Consider the following 20,541-nt stretch of genomic DNA (forward strand, 5'->3'; position numbering starts at 1 on the left):
GGTCGTCACCGACCCAACTACTAATCCGCCCCTTACCAGCTTATCTATGGGAGAGCGGACGGGATCCCGAGTTCTCTGATAGGTATGGTCGTATGTGAAAGCTGTGATCTTGACAGTAATTATATTCCCAGAGATCTAACACTGTTTCACCGATGAGCTTCACCAGAGGAACGGTAACCGTAAGCCTTGGATATCCTACGTCGGTGTGTTGCACTATAAATTGATAGGTTTGTTATTCCAATCCTAAACTGGACAGCTGCAGTGCAACGCTGCACTGCGTCCGCGTAAGCAGCGGAGAGGAGTCTCCCAAAGTGCACTGTAGCATCAACGCATGTTCCAGTGAGATGGCTAAGAAGCAATACGATACTTGACATCCCAACTTGGTGTGCAAGAAATAAACAACCCAACCGCTGGTCTTATAATAGCACAGAGTTGCCAATCTATTTCGTCTCTCAAACTTACAAGCCTCATCTTCTGTGTTCTACATGGATGGTGGAATGCCTCTTGGCTGTGCTCGGTTCCTGCGGATTGTCTCAGGTCCACAAGTCTCGTGGTATTGATCAAGGTTTGGACCATGCAAAGTCAATCGCAGTTACACGAGTCGAGTAGTCAACATCTACAGATCACAAGATTTCAATCATCAGGGTCTACCCCGAGGTTCCCTTGTTTCCCCACGGGGTAAAGCAAGGGGTCCCTGGTACGCCAGGTTATCGATCAATGACATTCATATTCATACCGTGTGCTGTATGCCCATTCTCCTGGTATTGGTGGACAAATGAACACCGACTGCCAGGATGTATGAGAATGAGCGCAAGTTTAAACGAGTGGAAGACCCCGGCTATATCATGGGAATAAACATCCGAAAGCAAGACCAACCAAGATAACATATCCTTTGTGCAATTGATTTTCAATGAGCCTGTTGGCAACTCCAGGGCCGCTCGTTCGAGATTCCAACCATGAAGTAATGACTGTTTCCATTTCTCAAGACCAATTTCAACGAGTATAAGGAGGGCTGCCAGGCATCTCCTGATACGTAACTTGATCCGCTACAGAAGTAGGATACTGTCCAGTCCAAGTTGAAACAGGACTGCCTGGGCTCTGTGCCGTCATTGTAGACCCACGCCACTCAGTTGTGGTAGGCGAGGCGACTCCAGGTTTTGGATAGTTCTGATTCATAGGGGGCACGCTATCCCCCGGAGTCTGGGGAATGTTATGATGCGGAACCACAGCTGGTTGAACTTGTTGAACAGGAGGGGGATTTTCGTTTCTCCTGTTCTTCCGGAGAACCCACAATACTCCAAGGACTAGAAATGAGAGCACGAGGAAGCCGCCGATAGAACCACCGACTATGGCTCCAACATTGGTTTTAGATCCACCACCACCACCGCCAGTATCTGTAGTCTCTGTAGGCTTGGGTTCACTGCTTCCATTAGGATTCGACGTATCTGTAGTCTCTTCGTTTCCAGTCGGTGATGTGTCCGTTTCGATAGGATTCAATGTCGTAGTCGCGTCGAGAGCAAATGTTGTTGTTGAGAAAGTACGATCATCCTGGTTGTTGTAGGTGAAAGATACGCTTTGGAATCTTGCCATAGTGCGGGATGAACACTTGAAGGCTCGGATGCCAGAAGGATAAGCATACGTTCCACAGTACGGGGCCGATCTATCGGTGCTGTTCATTGTCAGTAAGGCATTCCCAAATGGCATGTTCAACTAACCAGAGAAGATTGTAAGTATTCTCCTGACATACGTCGTCACAAGACTCAGTATTGAGAGCATAGTCTCTGTCATAGCACTGGAGATGTGCAGCTGTGCCGCAGACTATGGCGGTAATGTGAGCCAGTTCCCAGCTGCACCGGGCTCCGTTTGCACAAGTGATTGCATTTCCAGGTGATCCTGATAGGAAGCCACAAGTCGAGTCAGGACTGACTACGACTGTCAAGGTTGTTTCGGCTGTGGAAGATGCTTGCCGCTTTCCAAGATCCAGGTGCTTCAGGGCCTGAAAGTCGAACATGGGAGTTGGTGCAGGCTGATAGATGTACCCAGCTTCTGGCCGCTTGGTCGCTTCAGATATGGCCAACGCATCGGCCGATACGGCATAGAAGCAAAGAGCAAGCCCGTAGTACAGAATCCGATTCATGATGGTATTTAGTCTTCAATCAAGAGTCTCTGAGCGTGACTATGGGAAGAAAGACGAAAGACATCTCGAGCGGGGTTTCTTCTTCGTTTTGCAGTTCCAGCTGAAAAACACCATGTTGGCAATCACAACCCGGGCCGTTGTTGTGTGAGAAGGTTGATTGGTGCCAAGGATAAGGCGTTCTGGTAGTCTCATTCTGAAAGTCATGGGAGAACGCCTGACCTGATGTCTCAGCTGGACAGAGAATTAAGAGGACGGCTGTTGTCAAGTTAGGTCTGATTGATGCTTTTTTTTCTTCTGATGGAATAAATCCAAACAAATCATCTTTCAAGACTTACCAGCATGTTTGTATTCAACGGAGAAGGTGAAGACGACTCCAGATCAACAGTGAAGTCCAGAATCTTGTAGTGTTGTAGGACTTGAGCTGAAAACAACCCTGTCATGTTAGTCCAACAGCCATGCATGGCGTACATATCAGCTACCTGATTTGTCTTAGGGTTACGGAATATGCTTCAGCCTTTTATTGAAAACAATATTTGCCAAAAAATAGGTGCGCAATAACAGCAGGGTTTCAAGAGCTGAAGCAAAACCTAAACTCCTAAACTCGAGAGTATCAGGGATAAATTACCTAAAGGCTTAGTCTAGAATATCATCAACGGACGTAATAATTATAACCAGTATACTTTGAGCGACTAAGCGTTTGGTGAGGACGGTCGTCTGATATGTGTTTTGAAAGACAACTCATCAACTTTCGAATTTCAGAGCTCAGATGTGTACACATGTAGTTTGTATTATGGTTATTTATCGAATTATTGACCGTCCCTTATCCATGCTCTCATTATATTCGTCCCTTCTCTCGATATAGCTTACAGATATATCTGTAGTCGTTAAAATTTCGTCCTCTGAACCCAAATATTTTCTCTTGCTTATCTGGTGATCCACAGCCCTGTTCATATTACCATGCTCGCAGCCATTGGACCTTGATAAATCCCCATCACTTTCGAAAGCCTCCAACCGTAGACCGTGCAAAGTTTGATTTCCGCGTTGCAAACCGATTCCATCGTTGCCCTTTGCCACTTCGACGAGACGATTCAAAAGGTGGAATTCAAGCTTCAGCTTGATACTGTAGACAATCGTTTTGTAAGCTGTCTGGAAGTCGTAAAAGTCGGCAAACTCGAGGACCAAAATCGGTATGTCGAGCAGTATTATCACGATATTGACGATGAGTAAATGCCTGCGCATTCTTTGGACGCCTTTTCCATGCAGTAGTCCTTCGGTGCCGAAGAAGGAGGAGCATGCTTTGATGTAGAGTGCCGAAATGATGAGTTCCTGGAAGAAAAAGACGGTGACTTGAATCTTCTCGTATATCTGATACGGGTGAACCCAAGGATTCGAGTCGCTGCTGTTGGCGCCATACATGAGAATGATAATGGGAATATGCATGACCACGACGTTTGTGATGATCATGGCCAGAACGAGCCTAAGACAGAATTGGTTCCAGCATATGAGATGGAGTCGAGAGTATAAAACGAGCGATTGGCCTGTCACCATCAGAACCCATCCCACAGAAATAAGCGAGATGTATAAGATAAAGTTGTCCGATGAGCAAAGGTTTTTGAGTAAGAAGCCGATGGTGTGCGGCGCAATACCATTCGTAGCGGCCATGAAACTCCAGAAATAGAGGCTCTTTCGGGTTTTGAATGTCGTGAAGATAGCCAGGTTCAGTTCCAGGACGTTGTAGAGAGAGATACCCATGCACACGGCAATGGGTAGCAGATATGAGAGTTCATGATGGTCCTCGCGTCCAGAATAGCCCATATTGACTGCAAATAGGACGCCTTCAAGGCTTCGAATTTGTTTTGAGGATCATGATGAGAACCTCGAAAGAGGTTGAAGAAACGGAAAAGAGGAGAAGATGCATCACATTTGATGAACCGAGGAACCGTTTTGCAAGCCCCGTTATTACCGGGATTCATTTACCTCAGACGCTTGTGCTAATGAGACGGTGGCTTATTTGGTGAGAGTTGACTGGTCATTGTAATTAATCCTTCATTTTAGGTGTGGTCAGTCCTGAGCCGTGGTCTTGGGTGTAATCTTGCCGTCGAGCCAAGACGGGCTAATTAAACTAGAGCGTTGGTGTTGTTTTTATACGGTTGATGCTGATGATGTTTCACAACATGGTCTGTTCAAGATATACCAGGAATCCATTCAAGGATTCCCTTTATATGTTCTCACTTTAAGTTTGGATTAATGTCAAAGATAAACCAAATCGTTACAGTAAAGGGGCAAAATGATCATCGGTACTCTATCGACAAAAAGACCTTACCCCTGTCGAGGGATTCTACTAATTTCGCTTGGGCTTTGGTCGCGGCAAAACACCCTGTCACTTCAGAATGAATCACTAAAACAAGGCGATTAACATGCCTTTCTTAATGGTGGAACTGTCCTTGGCAATGATGAGGCTGATACATATCTGACGTGATATTCGGTTGAATGGAGGGTCCAAGCCCAAACTATCACAGCGTAATCTGAACTGCCGACAATTCTGTCTATTTCTCAAAAAGCCTGTCATAGCTAGCCTCGGCTCAACTCCAAACGATGAGCTTACAATGCCTTCTTGTCAATCCAGCTCACATGGCCAAACTTGCCCTCTGGTGTTTGGAATACATCCTTGGGAGATTTATAAGGCTTCGCTTCCTTATCAGTCAACACCTTTGTAATTCCACCGTCCTCCAGAGCCTTGACATTATACCCAGGACCGTGGTCGTTCCACGTAGCCATGAAAGTGTAGTTATCCACGCGAGGCGTGGCTGCGCTCCATTTGATATATCCTGCTGGAAGAATAACACTGTCCAAGTACGATCGCATAAAGATAGACTTGTGCTGCGAATTCCACGGTCGTCCCAATGGACATTTCCCGACCATGTCCTTGGCGATGGTGGCGTTTGATGGAATGACTTGAGAGTTGTCGATGTATACGCCGTATTTGTTGGTAAAGGTTGTGTTTGTTCCTTTCCAAGCACTTATTCCCCCGTTGCAGTTTCGAAGAGATAGTGTTGAGCGATCAATCCATGCTGTTCCGAAGCCATAGAGGAAGTCTGTCTCCCCAGCAATGATGTTGTCGTAGAAGAATGCATTTCCAAGTTTTCCAACATAGACCTATTTCAGTGGGTCAGCAGCCTAGATCTCAGCCATAAGCGCGGAAAGTAAAACTTACAGTGTCTTGATAGCTGTAGAATCCGCAAGAGTAAAACCCGGCATTTGCCCTGCTGACGCCAACAGCATGAGCAGGCCCAACCGATCTCGGGGCAAAGTCGTTCCTGAAGTCGATATTGTACGCTCGGAAATCAGTGCAGCCAAAAGGAGTGTTGGGAGGGACAGGCCAACCCGTTGGTCCAGCTCCGGTCAGGGTAGCGTCCAGGTTTGGTCCGACGGTCAGCACACTCGTGTATACGTTATCACTCATGCTTCCGTTGTTGGTGTTTGCCAAGTTCCACCAGATCTGCACATCGTTCTGCGTTGTGGTGTTGACATCAATGTCTCCGTAGAGATCTTTCGTCCATGGTTTGTTGGAAGCACCGATGAGGTGCAGAGGACCTCTCCTGGTGACGTTCAACTGTTCTGTATAGTCACCAGGAGCGATTAGAATATGTCCAGCTGTTGTGGTGTTCCCCAGAGAATCAATGGCGTCTTGGATAGAAGAAAAGTCGGCGCGGGGATCATTCTTGGCGACGAAGAGTGTTCCCTTTGGGCAACCTTCTGTAGCATGTTTTGTCTGACGTTGACATTTCTTATAAGTGTCTACAGGGCCTTTGGGGGAAGCGCTGGCATTGGAGAGGAGAGTTGCGGCAACGAGGGCCGTTTTTAGAATGAAGCCTTTCATCTCGAGTTGGGTGTAGATACAACAAGACCTATCTCTCGTCCGTGGGAATTATCTCAGATGTATCGAATCCAAGCTATATATTAAATCTTATCAAGGATATCCATGCTGATAGAAAGATGGTTGAGCCGTATAAATCCACAAATCATCATCAAGAATCTCTATAGCCAGCATTATCACGGATGGAAACTCGGATATGAGATGCCGTGGTGACTTAATAGTCGATGGGAGCTGGTAATGAACCATGACAGACTAGATCGGGCTTTGGATATTCCACCAACGAAAAGTACAGATTAATCCCAGTAGAAGGAACTTGACGCTATTCGGAAATTTGGGGATGCAGCTAGTTGGGGGTAAGGTTGGGGTTTTGCGGGGAGAGACGATCTATCCTCGTGCCCCCACAGGGTAACTAACATCAAGCAATAGTTTAATTAGGTGAGATATTGTCCATCATTCCTATAGCCGGCTAAACCATTTGTGTCTCTTCAGAATAGCTTGCTGTCGTGTAAGTCCCAATTCTATACTCGTAGGATGATTTCCTCCGGAAGCACATGCGTGACGTGACACCTCTGACGTATCCAGTTTCTATTAAAATCATCACTTGCAATTACTTCCTGTAAAATGGCCAAGCCTCTCCTTGTGTCACAAATATCTCATCGTTATGCAAATCTGATGCCAAGAACAAAAAGAAAAATCACCACTGACACACACCATCACCTACTAGCCCTCAGAGTATCAGAACGATCGCCCGCTGGGAGCATAATAGATAAAATTATTAGGTCAGTTTATGCTACTTAGACTTGGCTTCTTAGACTACTTATGTTTATACCCTAAGACTTAGGACGGTAATATTTCTACTGCCTACTTGCTAACATCTCTAACAATTTCCACTCACAAGTCTTAGGTATCACAAATATTGACCGCTGTAAACATAAGAGATGAAAGTAGTAGATTACCTTATGCTACTTAGACTAGGGTGCTTAGACTACTTATCTTTCTTTATACCCTAAGACCTGAGACTTGGGAGGCCAACTTTTCTGCTGTCCACAGGACAAAATACTCTAATACAGCTCAATGACGATCTCGATCAATGCACTGTTACATCAAGCGGCTCCGATATAATAGCAAGATCGACTATTGTTTAAAAAGTGGCGCATGTCACTCTTTTCAGATCAACCTTGTCTGAAAACATCATCCATGACACTTGACCCATAAGAATCAAACAGTAGAATTCCATATTATAACCTCTTTGAGTTGATTGATAAGCTTATCACATTCATCACGCCATTTTGTCTTGATTCCATACTGCCCAGCCCGTACATCCTCCCACATCCCGCTGGCCACGCATCTGTTTTCACCACTTAGAACATGTATCAAACAAATCATTACGCAAAACAATATAGCCCCCCTCGGGTATAAGATCTGTTTTCTGTTCTGTTTTGCTCTTTTGTGGCTGGTGAAACGCTTCGGCCAATATTCCGTGACATGTTCTGAAACAAACCTCTTGGCCAAAACACGCCCCTTGTCGCGATTATTGCCTGAATTCGTTCTTTTCTTTCCGCATCGAATCGTTGAGATCCATTACCTCGTAACCTGATGCAAATTGCGGCTCTGCAAAGGCTTGGTCTATGTGTCAACTGCAACACTGTAACGGTTTCGTCCCACATGAAAAGAAAAAGACTCGGCGGTACAGAGAACTTCATGATGGGAGGAAATTTGATATAAAGATGGGCTTGCATGACTTTTGAATAAAATCGTCTGACTTGAGTGAGAGAATCAGCCTTTTTTTGTTCTATTTTCCTAATATCCTTCTCTTCTTACTATCATTCTTTTTGCCTCCCGGTGAGGTCTTTTACTATTCGTTTTCAGCTGGCTGGACCTTCTTTATCGTTCCACTCATCAATTTTACTCCTTGACTAATTTTTCAATCTCTTCAAGCTGTTGAATTGTCTATTTTATTGTTTGTAAAAATGATGATCAAGAGTCTCCTGTGGGTCGTGGCCGCGTCTGCCATGCCTCTTGTCGAACTGTCCTCTCGACAACTCCACACAATGGAGCAGACCAAACCCTTGACGAGTAAGTACACTTCAAGTCTCACAATAAATAACCGTGTCTGACACCTTGGCAGTTAGAAAGAACCCACCTCTAGCGCCCCGAGCCAACCGCATTATCCCTGTTGTAGTCGGAGGACCCCAGGATACCTTCGTCCCCAACATGATTCGAGCAGCAGTTGGTGATGTGATCCAGTTTCAGTTCAGCAATGGAAACCATACTGTCACGCAAAGCTCCGAGGATTCTCCTTGTCAGCCTCTTCAAGCAACACAGTCTGGTGCAATACATTCAGGTCACATACCATTCGAAGATGGGCAGACTACTGTTGGAACATTCAATGTTCCTCTTACCAGCACAGATCCCTTGTTTTTCTACTGTGCAACGGGACCACATTGTATGCTTGGCCAAGTCATGGCGATCAATCCGTAAGTGTACCTATGGACTTACTACTCTCGAGTCAACTGCTAACTCTGTCTAGCCCCAGTGAGGCAAACTTGGTCGAGTATAACAAGAAGGCCAATGGGGCTCTGGCTAATATTGATGCTGGTCCTGCTACGGGTGGAACAGTTGGAGAGATTCCTCTAGCTGACGCTGCTTTCACTCCCGCTCCTCCTGAAGATGGTGCTCCTCCTGCACCCCCAGCTGACACTCCTGCTGCTGCCCCTACTCCTCCAGTAGTTGAGAGTCCACCTGCTGCTCCTCCTGTCGCTGAGGCTCCAGCCGAGATGTCTCCTGCTCCTCCAGTCGAGGCTCCAGGTGCTGTGCCCGAGGCAGCATCTATGGAAGAGCACTACTAGAGATCTCATGCCATGGACAGGATGAGAGATTAGATATTCAGAGTAACTACATAGAGTCTTGTGACAGAGAAGGAGAAGAGTTCATCTCTCTCCTATGCCACTGAAATGATCAAACTTTTGGGACAGACCATGACTTAACTCTATACATTTAAGACGATATTTACAAGTTATGCGATATTTCTCACCTGACATATTACCTAATTTCGCCTGAACAATCATTATTGTCCTGGGATAACTGAATGATCAATCATCGCTCTCATCAGAAGCCAGACACTTGGTTAACTTGACCCTCACATGAATTCGATCTTGGACTTTCATGAGAATAAAATCAAACTATGTCAAAGATCAACAAACGACTCACTTGCCTAATTAAGTCTCTATCTCGGATGTTCGGCACAGTGACTCATTCTTACAGATCCTTCTAAAGTTCCGGAACTTTATCATTTAGTGCGCAGCAGAAAAGATGACCTCGCAGATTTAGATCACAAAAATAAATGACCTAAGATTATGGTCTAAATAACATAAACTGATTTGCTAATTTCGTCCTTTATGCTTCTAGTGGTTAAGGTTCCTAACACCTTGGGGATGATTTAATCCTCATGGCCCAAGAGACTTGATGATGGGTTTTCGATGCCAACAGATAGATAAGCAGAGACGCTGGATTGGTTCGCCATACGCCATTTACGAATACGGATACGACTTTTGTATAGTTCCAAAGTATATATGGACATATCTCGAACCTCAACTAACAATCTGGACCTTTCTCCATATCAGTTACATTACCACAACGTACAATGGAAGTAGCACAACAATTTATTCTGTCAGAAGACCTAACTGACGTCGAAACCGCCGGCCAAGGCCTCGAATGCCTCGTCTATAAAGCAACAAGTCCAACCTACGGCTCGGTTGTTCTCAAAGTACCAAGAGTCAAAGTTTACCAAAACGCCAATGACTTCAGCGTTGAAGCCAAAGATCTGATCCAGCAAGAAATGTACATATATCGTCTTCTTCAGGATGGGCCGGTTCCTGTGCCCAAGCCGTACAAGTACCTCGAACAAGATGGATATCCGGCCATGTTGTGCGAGTATGTGGACGATGATGGAACAGATGTCACTTTTGAGGAGATGGGTCGTGTAGCAGCGCTGATACATTCTACACCCTTATCTGATCCTGTATTCAAGACTATCGCTTCAGAAATCGTTTCGACAATGGAACAGAGAATGTTCAGAAGGATCTGTAGGAATGAGTCGCTGTGCCGAACATCTGAGATGGCATCTTATTTAGGCAGGTAACTCATTGATCACATTAAAGTAGTTGAAAGACCTTTTGTTAGATAACTCCATGTCTTTTTGCATGTGCTTCTAGATAGTAGAGCTCCTTTTTGGAAATTACATGTGCCTCTCACTCAAATAGATTAAGTACCTGAAGTTCAAGCCATGGCTCGCGCTTGTTCACAAGCTCTGCTGGCTTGAAATCCCCTACCAAAAGACGGAAAGTGTCCATGATAGGGCCATCGAAGTGCTGAAGAGCGGTCTCAAACAGGCCAAGTTGCTCAATTCTCGCATGATCCCAAAGAAAGGAAGGACCAGGCAAATAATGCCAAATCGGAGACTTGTAGCTATACAGCTTCCAGCAATGGACGTCCCGAAGCATCTGTGTGACAGATGGCGCTCCATCTACTTAGACACGCTGTCGAACGTGTCATCATGGCCAAGCACCAAACAACCGGCAAGATTGAATACCATTCAAGTTTCTGCCTCACATTAGCTTGAATCCTTTAGTTCGTAATGCTATGGCATACCGTCGCTTCTTGGCCAGAGGGTATGTGATCTTGGAACCCTGGCTACTAGGTAGCAGAAAAGCTGACATCCTAAGTCTTAGGTTACAAAAATAAATAGCCTAAAGAGCATGATCTAAGTAGCATAAGCTGATCTACTAATTTCGTCTCTTATGCTTCTAGCAGCCAATTTTTCTGATACCCTGAGGCCTGGGGAAGCTTGAAATACCCATTCTTTAAACGCCAGAATCGATTCAGTGGTTTCGGAGTCTTGAGCTTCTCAAGCTTCGTCATATACCAGACAAACATCTCAAGTCGCGTGAAAACATGTGCTGGACTGCGAAAACTAAGGTTAAGTCAGTAAAAATAATTACCTAAAATATTAACTTGATAGTGTAGGTTTCCTTACCTCCGGCTTTCCTAGATGTCTCGAAACATCGCAATCTCATCTGCTGACCACTTTGAATGGTTGCGAAGGTAGTGGCATTTGGTCCATAGCGACTCTAGCGCTTCTTTCAATGTCTTTCTTACGTACTTGGTAGTGATACTGAAGTTGCCCTATTCAATGTTAACATGCATAATGCAAATGGAGATGATTAGTTACCATGACTCTGCGGGCGACAATCTCCTGAAGATAAGGTTTCCATCTTCGATTTCACTTTTTCGAGCATTATGACTCCAATGCTCACACGGCGACAATCTCATCCTGCGACTTGATCTTCATCTGCTCTACAGATTCGCCGAAATTCAGGCTCTCACATATCCGATCAAGTTCGTTAAGCTCGTCGTCTGTTTCCCAGTCGGGATTGCCGTCGTCTTCGTCGACCTGGTTGGCCTGGCTTTGCGACTGAGACGATTCGCCAGGCAAGAGCTGATCAGGATGCCTCCCAAGTGATTTGCTATACAATGTCAGCGTCCATTTGATGAATATGGGCCAGTTTTGTAACTTACTACTTTTCAGAGTGCTCATCAAAAGCAGCCTCTCCAAGTGACTTCTTCGTAGCTGAATCGGCGCGAGCGTGTAACTTGTCCTTCAAGCGTTTCCACTGCTGGTTGAAGTTCTTTTTCGCCTTCTCGTAGTCGCGGCGCTTCTCTGTTTTGTCAAAGACGGTTCCCGAGGCTTCAAGCTGGATACAAGACTGGAACTATATCAACGCCATTCTCAACGGTCTGGCTAAATCTTAGGGTACAGAAATAAATAGCCTAAAGAGTGAAGTCTGAGCGGCATAAGATGACCTAATAATTTTGTCTCTTATGCTTTTAGCGGACATTGTTTCTGGAACCCTGAGGAGGTCGCATCAGCGCTGTGATCGTCTGGACTAATGCGCTGATCGGCTCAGCAGCCATTGACATCTACCGCACCCTAGAGTTCAGCGAGCTCGGAGAGGGTTTCGCCAAAGGATACTCTGAGATGTCATCGTTTCCCGAAGTGTCTGCGCAAGAAGAGTGTTTGCTTAGGCTGGACGCTGCGCTTGTGTTGGCGTTGGTATTTACATCTGAAGCGCCAGATCCTGTGAGGGGGGCAGCTGCGGTAGCGAGAGTAAAGGTGCTGTCGGAAATTCTTGTAAAGTAAATATTGCAAAAACTCACGAAATTCGGTAGCGTGCGCCACGAGATCTTATTACTAATCAGGGCCAATTAGAGTCCTGCGAGGCCAGAAGCAGCTGACTCAGCTCTACATATATCCAAGTCAACGAATTAGAGAAAGTCATTTTCGTGGCGCACGCTACCGAATTTCGTGAGTTGATACGGTACCATTGGTGAGAAGTGCTAGGAGCACCAGTTGGGAGACTCTCAGGGTATCAGACAGATTGACCGATGGGAGCATAAGGGGTAAAATTATTAGGAGAGCTTATGTTTCTTAGATTAGGCTTCTTAGACTATCTTATGAGTGAAATTGCTTGCATCTAATGATCGCTCCTAACAATGGCAAGGGGAGCGCAGGGGGAGGTGGTGGCGGAGAAGAAATTTGAGGGCATTCCCAATCCTCGCTACCTCGACAGGAGTAGCTTCAGCGACGCTGAGCGTATCAACAGCTGGCCGACATGATAGATGGTATTCGATATTGTAGAAACAGTAAAATCAGAATCTGATGGGATGGGTATTATGGACAGTTGAGCAAGTAGCTCCTTAAAACTGGGGAGGGTCATGATGCATTCTAAGCTCATGTGGACCCTGAAAGCGGACCCTTACGCTTAACGCCGTCATCGGCGACCGATGGCCCGGGACCCCGCATCCGGAATTTACCTCATGTAAAAAGATCGAGGGGCTCATGACAATGAATTGAGAGGTTCACTTTGTTGGGGAAATGCTAGTTTGTTCATTTCTTCATTTATTCTTCATCTCAGAGCAGTCGCAAATGGCTCAAGTCTAGACTGATCTATATGGGAAAATTGGCCTTTCCATCATGTTTGCTGTACTAATCCCAACCCCCAATCGACCCTTCCATCCTTTTTCGCTCATCTGCAAGGTATCATAAAATTCTCATGCTTTTTTGCTGTATCCTTTGTATAATTAATTTACTGGGGGAGAACCTTCTCCTTAGCGAGAGGGGTGAATCGGAGGTAAGGCTTGACGATGCGGAACTCGGGGAACAGAGTCTTGGCCTCCTCGTTCTTGACGGAGGGGTGGACGATGACGTCCTCACCAGGGACCCAGTTGATAGGGGTGGTGATGCGGTACTTGTCACCGGTCTGGAGGGAGTCGATGACGCGGAGGACCTCGGCGGCGTTGCGGCCGGTGGAGGCAGGGTAGGAGAAGATGGTGCGGATGGTCTTCTTGGGGTCGATGATGAAGACGGATCGGATGGTGAAGGCGATGCCCTTCTCATCGACGTTGGTAGCATCCTGCTGGTCGATCCTGTAGAGTGTCAGTTTTTGTAGGATAACAGTAAGCAGGTAGTGATCTTACATGTCGTAGAGAAGAGAAACCTTGCGCTCCTTGTCGCCAATGATGGGGAACTCGACGTTGCCGCCAGTAACCTCACCAATGTCCTTGATCCATCCCTCGTGGGACTGGATGGTGTTGGCAGAGAGACCGATCAGCTTGACATTGCGCTTGGTGAACTCGGGCTGGAGCTTGGCAAAGGCACCGAGCTCAGTGGTGCAGACGGGGGTGTAGTCCTCGGGGTGGGAGAAGAGGATGACCCAGTTGTCGCCGATGAACTCGTGGAAGTCAATGTTTCCCTTTGTGGTCTCAGCCTGGAAGTTGGGGGCGGTAGAGCCCAGACGAAGAGGAGCAGGAGCAGACATTTTGTGTGTGTAGAAAGAAGATGTATGAAGAAGAAGAGAGATGGGGGAGGGAGAGGCAGCGGGGTTGGGGGAGAGGGATTATATAGACTGGTATGAGACAGCCAGCTTGGCATCAATTAACGATTAGGGAGAGCTACAGATGCTACCTTGTTGGCGTGACTGGAGCTAGTGAATGACGATCTGGGCTCTATGGCCGTGCTGTTGCAATACGCCACGAAGCCTGTGATATTGGTGATTGGGAGAGCCAAGCTTGGGGGGTCTGCCCCTCCATGAGGGATGATGCCTGGGTTTATACTCTGTACAGTTACTATTTATTGTCCGAATACTAGTATGCTTTGTATACTTTGAAGTATATTCTACTAACTTATCATACATATTTGTTTCTATACTCTCTATTATACAGATATAGAGCTCATAAATGTTCCCCAGACCTTCCCCCAGCCATCATGACAACCCCACCAAAATAAAAAGACGTATATAGAAGGTCCCCCCCACCATCCGTAATCATTGTCCGCCCCTCACTTGAACCCCAGAGGGGCAAGGCTCAGTATTGCGTGCTGCAGACACGCCACGATTGGTTGTTTCTGGCGCATTGTGCCATCTGTCGCGCCAATGCTGCCATCGACCGGTTCCTGACGCAATTCCTGCGCGATGACCCGGAGAGATTTGTAAGGTTCGGAAGTCGGGGATGTGAGATGGGCTGATCTTGAAGACGCCATGGCAACCGGGCCATCACACAATAATCACGAGATTCATATGGTATTACACTCAGCTAGCAAGCCTGCTAGCTTTGTCTTGATACAGAACCCTTTTGATCATCAAAGATGAGTGTCACGGATTGGCATCTGTAGTGCTGACAGTCAGTCTAGGGTATTCCGTACAAAAGACCAGATCGCCTCATTGAACAAACAGTTCCGGCCATGTACTCAGAAAGAGGCAAATGACATTGACATCATTCATATAGTTATGATATCGAATAGAACCAAATTGATCTCTTTGCTATCAACATCAACCATGCAGAGTTGTCAACTCTAAGTGAGCAACATTCAACGTTTTGTTTGGCTTAACTCTCAGAAACAATTGGACCACATCAGCCCATTACCAGAGCACAGTCCCGGCTTAGATGCCCTCTTCCAACGAAAGAAGACAAAGCAGGTAGCTATGGAATCTCAAACCTTCACAGCAAGTTACGAAACCACTGCCGCCTGGAGATGACCGGCTTCATTACGGGCGATCTTCGCATCCAACCTACAACGACGGCGTCCAAACTTAGACGCAGACATGATCCTAGTCTTTAACAATAACATCAGGCCGCGTGGCCTAATGGCTAAGGCGCTAGATTTCGGCTTTCGAGCAATTCGGGAAATCTCTAGAGATTCCAGGTTCGACTCCTGGCGTGGTCGATTTTTTGCATCTTTTCTATCGAAGCTACAACTCAATCTCTTTTTGCCAAGCCGTGCGTCATATGTTTCATGGCTTTTTTCAACTTCAGGCTGTGTTCGCGTATTGACGGAGAATTGATTAAGTTCAAGACATTCGAGACTGTTTTTGGCGCCTTTTTCTCTGTTTCATTTTCGCCTCATGCACGTCGGCTGAGGCGTGCGCTATCACTAGTAAGCTTAAATTAGAATTCAACTCAATTATGCCTCTCTGCGGCGCTTCATCTTTTGTCAATATTCAACGTCAAGAGGCAATCTTGGTAATTTTGCGTGATGGAGCCTTGCAAAGGACAGAGAATTAATACTGATGACATCCATCCTTCAATTGCGATCGTCTTGGCCATCTCGGCGCAAATCAGGGCTGTTGACATAATCTGAAACTTGGGACATTTAGAGATTGACTTTAGCGTGAGAAGCTAAATCATCCTACCGCCATCTGCGCCAGCAAATCCTACCAGCACAGTGACCAAAGGTGACACGCGTCGGGGGGTAAACTTTCCCTGTTTCCAATCGTCACTCAGCCTTCATCAACATCAAACCAGATACCGTCATGAATTAAGGGGTAGTGGGGAAGACGTCAACTACAGGCATGGATCTTCTAGTTTGCGAACTGGGATGTATTTTTCGGTCAAGGAGTTAATAGAGTTGTACACCCCAAAAGTCATCAATTGATCTTTTTTTTCCTTGTTTCTTTTTGGGTTCTTAGAACAGTCATTCCTTTTTTCATCCTGGTAGAACATCCGTCTTGAGGATGATGTTCACCATGTCGCGCCCCTCAGCCCTAACATGCGTTATCATCGCGGCCAGTCTCTCTCTTTTCCTGGTCGTCTTTACATTCTTCCAAGAATCACTAGAAGTTCCCTGGACATATGTACACAACAAAGCAGAAGAGTACATCAACACAAATACAAACACAACAGCTACAACAACTCCAACATCTTCATTGTACGTCTCCCCTCAGTCGGTTCGCTGGCGCATCACGCTATTCTTCCACCCCGCTGAAGATAAACTTGGCATCGTCTCTTGGCTCACGCTAACGATTATCTTAAACTTTATACAGACCAGCACAGCAAACGCAAACCAATATTCCTGTATTAGACTGCAAAGATCCTTACCGCGAACCTGGTTATCTTTACATCCCCGCTGATATAAACGGCACCAACCAATACAAAAAGACACAATGGATTCCCTTCTCCGACGACCTGCTCGAAGCTGAAGCGCCCGATTACGCTGTCTATCCTGCGGCCGGCGAGGTCATCTTCAACGCGACGGAGCCCGAGCCTGAGTTTGCCAAGCACTCCTCCACACCGCGACAATGGCTACCCGAGGCCATCGCCGAAAGCGTCCGTCGAAAGAAGGCCATAAACGCTAACGCCGACACCAACGTTGACGCATATGCCCCGATGAAGAACGACGGCGACTTTGGCTGGCTCTGGGGTCGTCGCATCATTCTGTTCAGCGACTCTGTCGATCGATTCATGATGCAATTCTTCTGTAGCGAGTTCAAGCACAACATGAAGCAGCCCAAGGCCCACACCATCGCCAGCTGCAGCATCCCCGAGTTCAACCTAACATTCGTCCACTGGCACTTTGCCGGTTCAATGACGTACCGACCGGACTGGTGGTGGATGGACGACATGGAGGAGATTGCCTTTGAGGAGCGCTGGGACAAGTACTGGACCCCCATGTACGACCAGGTTCGCGGTCCTAAGAATAGGCCAGACTTGATTCTCTGGCAGAACGGCCTCTGGGACCAGCGTGCTTTCTGGGAAGCTGGTGAAGCGAACCACGAGAAGGATGTGTATCCCATGGGATCGCGCGAGCGTCAGTTGGTCTGGCAAGAAGTGCGCTTCGCTGCTGCCCGCATCCGTGACTTTGTCAAGCGCATTTCCACCGAATTCGGCGATGCACCAACCATGTTCCGCAGCATGACTATGCACCGTGAGAGCAACGCCAGGGATGCATCTATCTACGACCTCGAGCGATTATCCCGTGCGATCGCGGCCAAGGCCGGGCACGAAGTGTTCGAATGGGGACGCCTCATTTCTTCCCTTTCGATGCTGTACAAGGATCAGACGCATCCTGGACGAGGCCCGGCGAGTTGGCTTTGGGGAAACATGGTGCTTGAGTATCTTGCCCGTGTTGGTGAAGCGGGAGACGAGAAGAGGAAACCCTACTTTGATGGTTGGGATAAGTGCCATTCCGAGTTGGTAAGCTGGGGTGGACGATAGTTGGATACATAGATTATGAATAGAATAGACTAATTACGCGTTCAACGTATGAACTCAAATTGTGTTTGTTACTGTAGCTAATTGTCGAGCTAGCAAACATTAGCTATCGAAATCTAAGTTCTCAAGCGGTCAACGTATAACAGTTTATAACGCTAATCTTGAACACAAAGTAGCCTATCGATATAAAATCGATCGCCCGTATGGCTTGACCTCATCACTTCCGGACATACTCAATCTTCCTTGCGAGCCAACATCCAATCGTCAACCCAACAACAGTACCCTTATCATCACGGCGGAACACAACTGTCCAGTCACCAGGCGGTTTCGCGTCCATACCTCGTGGGTTCGCAAGTGCCCACACATCATCACCTAGATATCGCATGAACTGAGCTGGACTCTGACCCAAGAAGCCGTCAAACGTGCCAAATACTAGACCGCCTTGGTTGACACAGTGGAAAGTCGAATTGATTTCTGGGGAGTAAAAGTCGCCTTCGATAGGCGAACTGTCAATAGCAATAGTTCCAAGCGTGAGACGCTTGGCAGTTATGGCCCTGTTCTCCTTTAGACGTTGGATGCGAAGAATGTCACCGTTGATTACAGCCGCCATGCCCTTGGATTCGCCGCGCTCGGGGTCAGTTAGTTTGACAGGCTCGACGTAGTTAGCATATGTAACCAGGACCTGGCCCTTCTGGCCAAGGGTCACAGTGATGGCCAATTGTGTACCCTCGTCAAGATAGAAACCGGGCCAGGTAGGCGATGCATCAATCAGAGCAGGCGCCATTGGCTTCTGAAGACCCAGGATGTTCTGGATAATATACTCTGATAGCGTTGCTGCGTCGGCCTCATGGTTGAACATGACCACGACTGACAATCGTTCCTCTGGTACATGAGCTCGATAAAGTCTGTAGCCACGCAGAGCACCTCCGTGACCGATGGCCCCCACGCTCCCAATCTCGGTATGAGCTAAACCCTGCGCATATGTCGAAGGGACGCCGTCGCTGAACGTCGAGGGCTGAAAGATCTTGCGGTACCAGCTCTCGGGGTCAAACACGCTACGATCCAGGAATGACTCGTAAGCAATCATGTCCGTGAGAGAAGCGATGATACCAGCGTCACCAGCCCATTCGATGCGGTTCTCGGCGGGGATGTATCCGCGGATCTCGTCTCCTTCGTAGCCGACACATGGTGGGGGCAGCTTTGCTGAATCTGCACACAGCTCTGCCGTCTTCATGCCCGCAGGCTTAAAGATTCGCTCGTTAAGCAAAGATGCGAGCGACTCTCCAGTGCAAGCTTCGACAACCCGTCCTACAATGTTGAAGTTGGTGTTGGAGTAAGAGTACTCAGTACCCGGCTCAAAGTGAAACGACTTGAGGCTATCGAGCATAGGGCCATTGTGATCAGCCAGAGAATAGCGGTCCTCTGGTTTCGCACCCCAGAGCAACGTGATAGCCCAGTAGTCGCGGATGCCAGATCGATTGTTGCACAGATCATCCAGCTTCAGCTTCCCGGTCTTGGCTAGCTCAGGCAGAAGTTCCTTTAGCTTAGTCTCAAACTGCTCCCTGACATCACCCTTGGCCTTGAGTGCCGGTGTCGGATTGCGTTCTAGATCCACGACCAAAGCGCAGAGCATCTGTTTGGATATCGAGCAGATGGGGATTTGAATCTCTGGAGTCATGGGTACTCGGCGATTGAAGTCCGCGTATCCCCAAACGCGATGGTCCACAAGGGCACCGTCTGAGAGGACGGCGATGGCACCACCTGGACCGCGGATGCGGGAGGGGATCGTCTTTAGGATATCTTCTACTATTTGCTTTGATACCGGCATTTTCCTTCTTTTTCTTGTCTTTGGAAGTAGTTCAGTTGGTCGATGAGTTGCTTGTGCGGGGTTGAAGTTCTGACAAGACGGAATTGGAAGGTGGGACAGTCACCAGCACTTTGAGGGTGTGCATCTGATACATAGGTAGTAACTCCGCGGCCTATTACTTGCTCGTCACAAAATGTATGTCCGAGAAATTTTGATAACCGCTCTGTGTGAAGCGTTTTCTCCCTCATATAATTGCATTGTTTACTGAAGCTGGATGAAAGCAATCAACCGCGGTTACTCGCGTCAAAGCGCAGAAGGTTGGATCTTGAACGTTGGTCAATATATTAGTACAAAGTGAATATGACGGAATATACCCGAGTTTTTAGACAGACACTTCTCTTTAGAAAGTCTTTATGTCACTTTCCAAGGTCAAAGGTTGCGTAGGGTTGACGTATTGTCCAAGTTCATCGGCATGCCTGATTCATGACATGTATCAAAGGCCACAACAGTAGTGTGTAGTTTGGAATTTGGACGGCCTAACATTAGCTGATGAGGCTTGCGGTTTATCATAAATCATGTTTAGTATGTGCTCAGATAGACCTTTATGTGAACTTCTTGTCAGCCCTGTTTTGTTGGCAATGACGCTTTGAGCCCTTTTCTCTAACGATAGTCTGTGTCACGCATAAGGTTCAGTTTGCGAGCAAACAGATCTACATATCAGCTGTTTATGATGACACATGCAATTTCTCTGCCGTCCTGCAGGACACAAGATTACCGGATCAGCCGAGTCCAATGCATTGATGTTGTGGATGTTTTGATGTGTTTGTAACATATCTACAGAATAGTGAGTGCTGACTGGCTTAGTGTGCGAATACGACAAACTTCGACCATGTTTGTGTCAGTAGCATTGATAATTTAAAACGAAACATTGCAACAAGACATGTATTTATGCTAGCTCTTGATTATTGTGAGGATAACTAATCACATATACTGAACTGGAGCTCAGGGTAATTGCTCTCCGTATATTCGGTATGGCTAATACATAGTACGCCGTGTCTAGTTGCAGAGAATAGATTGGCCTTTGTACGGACCCGGGACCAAGGAACCCAGAAAGCTGGGTGACCCTTGTCGCTACTGAAGAAAAAAGTGCCCAACTGCTTCTACCCGAGATTCTAG

General features: G+C 46.9%; 9 protein-coding genes across 9 annotated transcripts; 3 read left to right on the plus strand and 6 right to left on the minus strand.

The window, feature by feature from the left end:
- Positions 1–993: 993 nt before the first annotated feature.
- Positions 994–2,137, minus strand: FPSE_10308 (uncharacterized protein; the record flags this gene model as incomplete). The annotated part of the gene is made up of 2 exons (XM_009263425.1): positions 994–1,669; positions 1,716–2,137. The coding sequence occupies 2 exons, from the start codon at positions 2,135–2,137 to the stop codon at positions 994–996; spliced, it is 1,098 nt and encodes a 365-aa protein (XP_009261700.1).
- A 798-nt stretch (positions 2,138–2,935) lies between these two features.
- On the minus strand, positions 2,936–3,952 carry FPSE_10307 (uncharacterized protein; the record flags this gene model as incomplete). The annotated part of the gene is made up of 1 exon (XM_009263424.1): positions 2,936–3,952. One exon carries the CDS (start codon positions 3,950–3,952, stop codon positions 2,936–2,938), a length of 1,017 nt encoding a protein of 338 aa, XP_009261699.1.
- Positions 3,953–4,738: 786 nt separating this feature from the next.
- Positions 4,739–6,017, minus strand: FPSE_10306 (uncharacterized protein; the record flags this gene model as incomplete). Its single annotated transcript, XM_009263423.1, has 2 exons — positions 4,739–5,293; positions 5,352–6,017. 2 exons carry the CDS (start codon positions 6,015–6,017, stop codon positions 4,739–4,741), a joined length of 1,221 nt encoding a protein of 406 aa, XP_009261698.1.
- A 1,967-nt stretch (positions 6,018–7,984) lies between these two features.
- Positions 7,985–8,863, plus strand: FPSE_10305 (uncharacterized protein; the record flags this gene model as incomplete). Its single annotated transcript, XM_009263422.1, has 3 exons — positions 7,985–8,090; positions 8,143–8,491; positions 8,545–8,863. 3 exons carry the CDS (start codon positions 7,985–7,987, stop codon positions 8,861–8,863), a joined length of 774 nt encoding a protein of 257 aa, XP_009261697.1.
- Positions 8,864–9,657: 794 nt separating this feature from the next.
- FPSE_10304 (uncharacterized protein) lies at positions 9,658–10,155 on the plus strand (the record flags this gene model as incomplete). Its single annotated transcript, XM_009263421.1, has 1 exon — positions 9,658–10,155. One exon carries the CDS (start codon positions 9,658–9,660, stop codon positions 10,153–10,155), a length of 498 nt encoding a protein of 165 aa, XP_009261696.1.
- A 109-nt stretch (positions 10,156–10,264) lies between these two features.
- FPSE_10303 (uncharacterized protein) lies at positions 10,265–12,790 on the minus strand (the record flags this gene model as incomplete). The annotated part of the gene is made up of 9 exons (XM_009263420.1): positions 10,265–10,481; positions 10,665–10,733; positions 10,843–10,986; positions 11,176–11,198; positions 11,245–11,287; positions 11,330–11,539; positions 11,592–11,785; positions 12,003–12,189; positions 12,636–12,790. The coding sequence occupies 9 exons, from the start codon at positions 12,788–12,790 to the stop codon at positions 10,265–10,267; spliced, it is 1,242 nt and encodes a 413-aa protein (XP_009261695.1).
- A 369-nt stretch (positions 12,791–13,159) lies between these two features.
- Positions 13,160–13,891, minus strand: FPSE_10302 (uncharacterized protein; the record flags this gene model as incomplete). The annotated part of the gene is made up of 2 exons (XM_009263419.1): positions 13,160–13,499; positions 13,551–13,891. The coding sequence occupies 2 exons, from the start codon at positions 13,889–13,891 to the stop codon at positions 13,160–13,162; spliced, it is 681 nt and encodes a 226-aa protein (XP_009261694.1).
- Positions 13,892–16,093: 2,202 nt separating this feature from the next.
- Positions 16,094–17,678, plus strand: FPSE_10301 (uncharacterized protein; the record flags this gene model as incomplete). Its single annotated transcript, XM_009263418.1, has 3 exons — positions 16,094–16,275; positions 16,391–17,540; positions 17,655–17,678. The coding sequence occupies 3 exons, from the start codon at positions 16,094–16,096 to the stop codon at positions 17,676–17,678; spliced, it is 1,356 nt and encodes a 451-aa protein (XP_009261693.1).
- Positions 17,679–17,775: 97 nt separating this feature from the next.
- FPSE_10300 (uncharacterized protein) lies at positions 17,776–19,386 on the minus strand (the record flags this gene model as incomplete). The annotated part of the gene is made up of 1 exon (XM_009263417.1): positions 17,776–19,386. One exon carries the CDS (start codon positions 19,384–19,386, stop codon positions 17,776–17,778), a length of 1,611 nt encoding a protein of 536 aa, XP_009261692.1.
- Positions 19,387–20,541: the final 1,155 nt, after the last annotated feature.

The sequence above is a fragment of the Fusarium pseudograminearum genome, chromosome 4 (genome assembly GCF_000303195.2).
Source record: "Fusarium pseudograminearum CS3096 chromosome 4, whole genome shotgun sequence".
Lineage (NCBI taxonomy): Eukaryota > Fungi > Ascomycota > Sordariomycetes > Hypocreales > Nectriaceae > Fusarium > Fusarium pseudograminearum.